The sequence below is a fragment of the Pinus tabuliformis genome, chromosome 8 (genome assembly GCF_031772625.1).
Source record: "Pinus tabuliformis cultivar Carrire ecotype Pingquan chromosome 8, CPIR1, whole genome shotgun sequence".
NCBI classification, from domain to species: domain Eukaryota; kingdom Viridiplantae; phylum Streptophyta; class Pinopsida; order Pinales; family Pinaceae; genus Pinus; species Pinus tabuliformis.
This window is the reverse complement of record NC_142294.1, coordinates 46,883,299-46,889,308: the sequence shown is the minus strand read 5'-3', so window position 1 is coordinate 46,889,308 and position 6,010 is coordinate 46,883,299. Positions and strand designations below refer to the sequence as shown.

Genomic DNA, 6,010 nt, shown 5'->3' with positions numbered 1-6,010 from the left:
GGTGCTGCTATTCTCCCATAATTCTTAACAAACTTGCGATAATACCCTGTCAACCTGAGAAATCCTTGCAGATGCTTTATGGATGTGGGGATTTTCCATTCCTTAATGGCTTTAATTTTGCTAGGGTCTACCTTAACTCCTTCATGAGATACAATATGACCCAGATATTCCACCTCCTGGACTCCAAAGAAACATTTGGATCTTTTTGCATATAATTGTTTCTCCTCCAATAGTTGTAGCACCCTGTCAACATGTTCAACATGATCCTTCCAAGACTTGCTGTAGATTAGTATATCATCAAAAAATACTAACACAAATTTTCTAAGGAATGGTTTGAAAATTGAATTCATCAAACCTTGAAATGTTGAAGGTGCATTGGTAAGGCCAAAAGGCATGACCAAAAATTCATAATGACCCTCATGAGTTCTAAATGTTGTTTTCAAATGTCTTCAATCTTCATTCTGATTTGATGATATCCTGAACGAAGATCCAACTTGGTGAAGTAAATTGATCCATGCAATTCATCCAGTAATTCATCAATGACAGGAATGGGGAACTTATCTTTAATAGTGAGCTTGTTGAGCTCCCTATAATCCGGACACATGCGCCATGATCCATCCTTCTTGTGCACCAATACTATTGGAGCAGAGAAAGAACTTTGACTCGGTTGAATTATACCAGCGTCTAGCATTTCTGCAACCATACGTTCAATTTCACTCTTTTGGACATAGGGATATCTGTACGGCCTGATGTTTGGAGGAACACTTCCTGGAATCAGATGAATAGCATGATCATGATCACGCATAGGTGGGAGACCTTTGGGAGTCTCAAATACCTTGGAATGATTGTCCAGGACTTTTTGGAGATCTGGAGAAATAGATGATTCCGATGTGGAAACATCTAGCGAACATAATTGTGCAATTACACCTCTTTGCTCCTTTTTTAGAAGCTTTGTCATACCATTAGAGATGATTATCTTTCCTAGTTTCCCTGCAATACCCCTTAATTCAACTTCCTTTCCTTCTGTAGAAAATTTGATGAAAAGTTCTTGAAAATTAAAAGCTATTGTACCCAAGGATTGTAGCCATTGGACTCCTAGTACAACATCAGCACCTCCCATTGGAATGGAAAGCATTGGGCTAGTCAATACATATTCTCCCATGGATAGCTTGATATTATGGCACTTTCCAGAGCAATTTATTGTTCCTCCATTTGCAATCATCACTTGACACTCTGGTGCTGGATATAGGAAGCAATTCAATTCTTTTGCTACCTTACAATGAATAAAATTGTGGGTGCTTCCTGAATCAATCAACACTATTACCTTTTTCTTCTTGATTTGTCCTTCTATCTTGATGGTTTGAGGAGTGGTAATTCCCGCCAATGCATTACAAGATATGGTTGGATTTATTTGTTCTTCATCTAGGCTTTGTTCCTGGAGTATATCCTCTTCTTTTGACCTTTCTTGCTCCTTTTCTTCTTCCTCTTCACAATCTATGTAGAATAATTTCTTCTCAGCAAACTTATGACCTTTAGTGTATTTGCTATCACAACTGTAACAAAGCCCTTTTGCTCTTTTTTCTTCCAATTGTTGTGGTGTCAACCTTATAGGTTGTGGAAGACTAGGGGCAACAACACCTCCGTCTTTATAGTTGTGAGTGGTATGCTTCCTAGTTGCCATAATTTTGCTTTCCATTTTTCTTGCTAACCTGAATGCCTTCTCTAATGAATCAGGTTCCCAAAGGCGAACATCATGTTGGATATTATCTTTTAAAGACCCTATGAACACATCAATCCTATGCTCCTCTGGAATATCTTTTACCCTTATGTTCAATTTTTGGAACTCCTCAATGTGCTCCATTATTGAACCCTTTTGTTTGAGACTTATCAATTGGCTAAAAAAAGTGTTGCTTTTTGTATCCTCATAATGTGCTATCAATTCTTCTGTAAAAATTGCCCAAGTGATAAATTGTTTACGAGAGCAAAGCCATTGATACCATACAAACTAATTTGGTTCCAAATATAAAGTTGCCATACGTACCTTTTGTGTGTTTTGCACATTATTGAGATCGAAGAATTGCTCCATCTGTAATATCCATGTTGCGGGATCCTTGCCATCAAACTTCCTCATATCGATTTTTGGAATATGGTGCTTCTTCGATCCAACATTAGAGTCTATGGAATCATGATTAACATTTCTTTTGTTCTCATTATGAGTTTCCTTTACTACCCTTTCACCATTAGTGACCCTTTCTTGTAGCAACTTCTTCAATTCTTCCATGTTTGTCTTCAAATCTATCTTCAAATCGTCCATCTTCGCTTCTACGCCTTTCTTTAAACCATCCATCTTAGCTTCTACATCTTTCTTTAAACCATCCATCTTAGATTTTGTTCCTTTTTGTGCAAGTGACACTTGTTGTACTTGGTCTCGTAATTTTGCTATATCATGTTGCATTTCTTCCTCTTCTTCATAAGTCATGCTAGAGCCTTCAGGTTGCTTACTAGGTGTTTGCATTTTCTTTCCTTGGGGCATCAATTACTGATAATGATGCTTTACTATGCCCTTTGAATTCCTTCAAACCAAGCTTATGCAAAAATTTAAAAAAAAACTACATACCTTTTTTCACTTTGTAGAAGCCTGATATTGAATCTGATGTATCTCTTTAATTCCGAATCATCCAATTCTGAAATTGTGATCTGTAGTAGCCTTCTGTGTCCTCTTTACAATGCCACTAGTCTGATCCAAATTGGATTCTCCAAGAAAGAGTTATGCACAATCTCCCGCAGTGACCTGATTGTAGACTAGTTCAGTAGAGCGAACTTGTATGAAGTGCCACGTGTCACTGTTTCGACCTTTGACTCTGTAAAATATATACAAGAAAACTATAGTCCGCCCTCTTTTTCTACCTGTTAGCGCTTGAAATTTCACCTCAGGCTGAGAAAGGCAAACTCCAAGGCAACATAAAACCACTTAGCCTCGTAGCTAGCCCTATGGGGCAGGAGAGGGCTCTCTCCGGTCTATCTTGGTAAAGATTTTCAATGGGTGAGATGACCAATAGGGTAACACTGATTTTAGGCTAGTAAACTGATCAAAAGGGGTTTTTTTTAATAAAATTGTTAGCGCTTGGAATTCACCTAGGCTGAGATAGACAAACTCTCAAGGCTACATCAAACCATTTCACCTCGTAGCTAGCCCTACGAGGTATGAGAAGGCTCTCTCGGGTCAGATTCGGTAGATCTTTCAATATGATAAGCTGACCAATTAGGAATAAAGATATTAGGCTAGTAAACTGGTGAGGAAGGTTGATTTGAAGTTTTTGGGGTTTTTAATGACGGGGTCTTTCTGGGCTGCATGGGCAAAATCACAGCTTCAAACAGGGAAATATAATGAACAACACAGGTTGACGACTGAGGCAAGGTAGGCAAGGAATTTAGCATCAAATCTAGATTTTTTTAAATGGGATGGCAAGACTGGTGAGGAGCTAAGGAGGGCAAATAATACTTTGAATCCTCCTTAAACAGAAGAAAACATTGAACATGAGCAAATTTATAGGAGGAGCATACAATACTATGAATTCCTACCTAAACACTTCATTTGCTCAATTAGAAATGATCATGAGGTGAATGAAACATAACAGTTTTACATATGAGACAAAGAGAAAACTTATGCTAAATTAACATACCACATGAATCTCAGCAATCAGAGATGTGGTTTTCTCATTAAAAATCTCTGTTACAAAACTGCACAATGAAGCTCAGTTTACTCCAGCTCTCAGCACTCAGAAAAATCTCCTCTCTCTCCTTACAAATGAATTTGTTTTATAATAAATACAATGCTGCCCAAAACAGGGCGCTGTTTTTAACTAATATTTCACAAATTAGAAAAGAGCGTTATATTCTATCCTAAAGTAATGCAGCATTCCTCTAAATCTGCTGATGATTTGGCTTATTAGGAGACAAAATCTGGAGCAAAAATCTCATGAAATCAGGATTAAGGATCGAAATAGACAAATTCGTTTCTCTATAAATCCTATGGCTAATAAACCGGAGCGCTGATCCCATTGAATAAAGTCTGGAAATAGGCATCGAATCATATTCTGTTGTTCTGGCACCGTTTGAATAGCGGTCACAAAGCATTCATTGCCTGTTGATTCCTTCTCTAATGATTTTCATTAAATAAGTCTCTGTTGTAAAAGAAAACAAATCAACCCAAAAACTCCTGCACTGTCTCACCTGAATTACATAAATAGAACATGTAATAACTTTCCCCTCAAAAATCTCTAACCAAAAAAAAAGCCTAACAATTGGAGCGCAGACTCTTATGCATCTGGTAACAGGTGTCTTCAGGTGACTTTGAAGTGAAGAGCAGTTGTCAAAGACGTGAGCCAAATTTTCCCACGTTGCTCTAGCAGCTTAAGAGCCCGGATTAAAACTATGCGATCAACGCCAGCAAGCTCTGTTTCAGCAAAAAATGCCTCCAATACGAATGCAACCACCAGGTTTACAAGAAGCAACACCGTTATTACATAAAAAACTGATGAAGTACAGCAGTGCCCATGACGTTCCAATAATTTGCACATATCGATGCACCCTTTGTCGATACCACTGGGACTTCAATCCAATTCATTGACATGATTACATGCTTTGTTACAATCTAGTGCAACAGAGGAAAGTTCATTTTTCCCAGCATAAGCATCATCTGCCAGTTTAGGCCCAAAACGGGATAGACAGGTTCTTTGGAAAATTCGATCCTTTGTGCCCAGCAATTTTCATTGAATCTAACTCTGAAGAGCCTGGCATAACCTTCATTCTGGCTGAGAAAAACCCTGCATGAAAACTGGTTACAGAATCTAACGCTAATCGAAGCTTCACAACCGCATCTTCATCTTCCCTCAAAGATGACATAACCTGGTAGGTATTCCGCCTCCTCAAGGATCTAAGAGCATAAATAACCTGATCATTAATAAAGTTGTACAAGAACATAAGCATATTGCTTTCGGAAAGCCACAGAATTTCTCAAAATCTCTCCATTTTCTGCTTCCCTAAAATATTGAAACAAACAAGGCCTGAAGACACACAAAATGTTGGATCCAAGACTTTCCAACTAGTACAAGTACAAATATGCTCTCCGCCCAGAGGGGTTCGGCCTCTGAAAACAAGAGAACCAAATGCCTAACATTCACACGAAAAAACAGAATTTTATTAGAAGAGCCAAGCATATCTGCACAATAAATGAGCTTACAACTGGTATCGTCCATTTGTCAGATGTAGCCATTATATGAGACTGCAAATTGAGAGCTTCAAAGAAAGCCGATGGTAAGCCCGCAAGTGAAATGACGATCCACCTTAAAATCTCTGTTGGTGTTATTAAGAGGAACGAAGCGGCAACGAAGATGAACAGAGAATAGCCATACAGACACCATATTTCCACTAAGCTCAAAGATATGCCCAAGTACTGAAGTAGGAAGTAACATCCAAGCGGTACCAGACATATATACGCATAGAATATGGCTGCAGCCCAGTTCACATAGTTGATATCATAAACCCACTCAATAACAGTGCTACTTGGTTCAAAAGATAAATAGGCCGCAAAATTTCCAAGAACTGTTGCCAAAAAGACGAAAGTTGTGGAAATCCAGACAGGTCCATACATATCAGGATTATCGGCAATCGTTTTAATGAAGTCTCCTTTGTGTGGATACAGTGAACCAATAATTCTTTCAACCACAACGTATGTGTCCACATTGAAGTAAGGCCTGTATGTTGCAATGCTAAAAACACCCCTCCAGCCATTTGATGGTTGTGCATTATGTTCACCACCTACATCAGGCAGAGCAGATGGACCATCCACATTAGGTGTAGGTTGATATCCCCACATTCTGCCTTGAACATTGCTCGGTGGAAATGTCTGAAAGTTTGCTTCTCCGAATTCCGAGGCTCTCGGAACACCGTCCACGGCAGCAAGGGTATATGAGGCTATGAATATTTGATTCAAGATCTGGACCTGCAT

The 6,010-nt window shown here is 38.8% G+C and overlaps 1 protein-coding gene across 1 annotated transcript; it reads right to left on the bottom strand.

Moving 5' to 3' along the window:
• Positions 1 to 5,179: 5,179 nt before the first annotated feature.
• Positions 5,180 to 6,010, bottom strand: LOC149234071 (uncharacterized). Its single transcript, XM_089368149.1, has one exon. It carries the CDS (start codon positions 6,008 to 6,010, stop codon positions 5,180 to 5,182), a length of 831 nt encoding a protein of 276 aa, XP_089224275.1.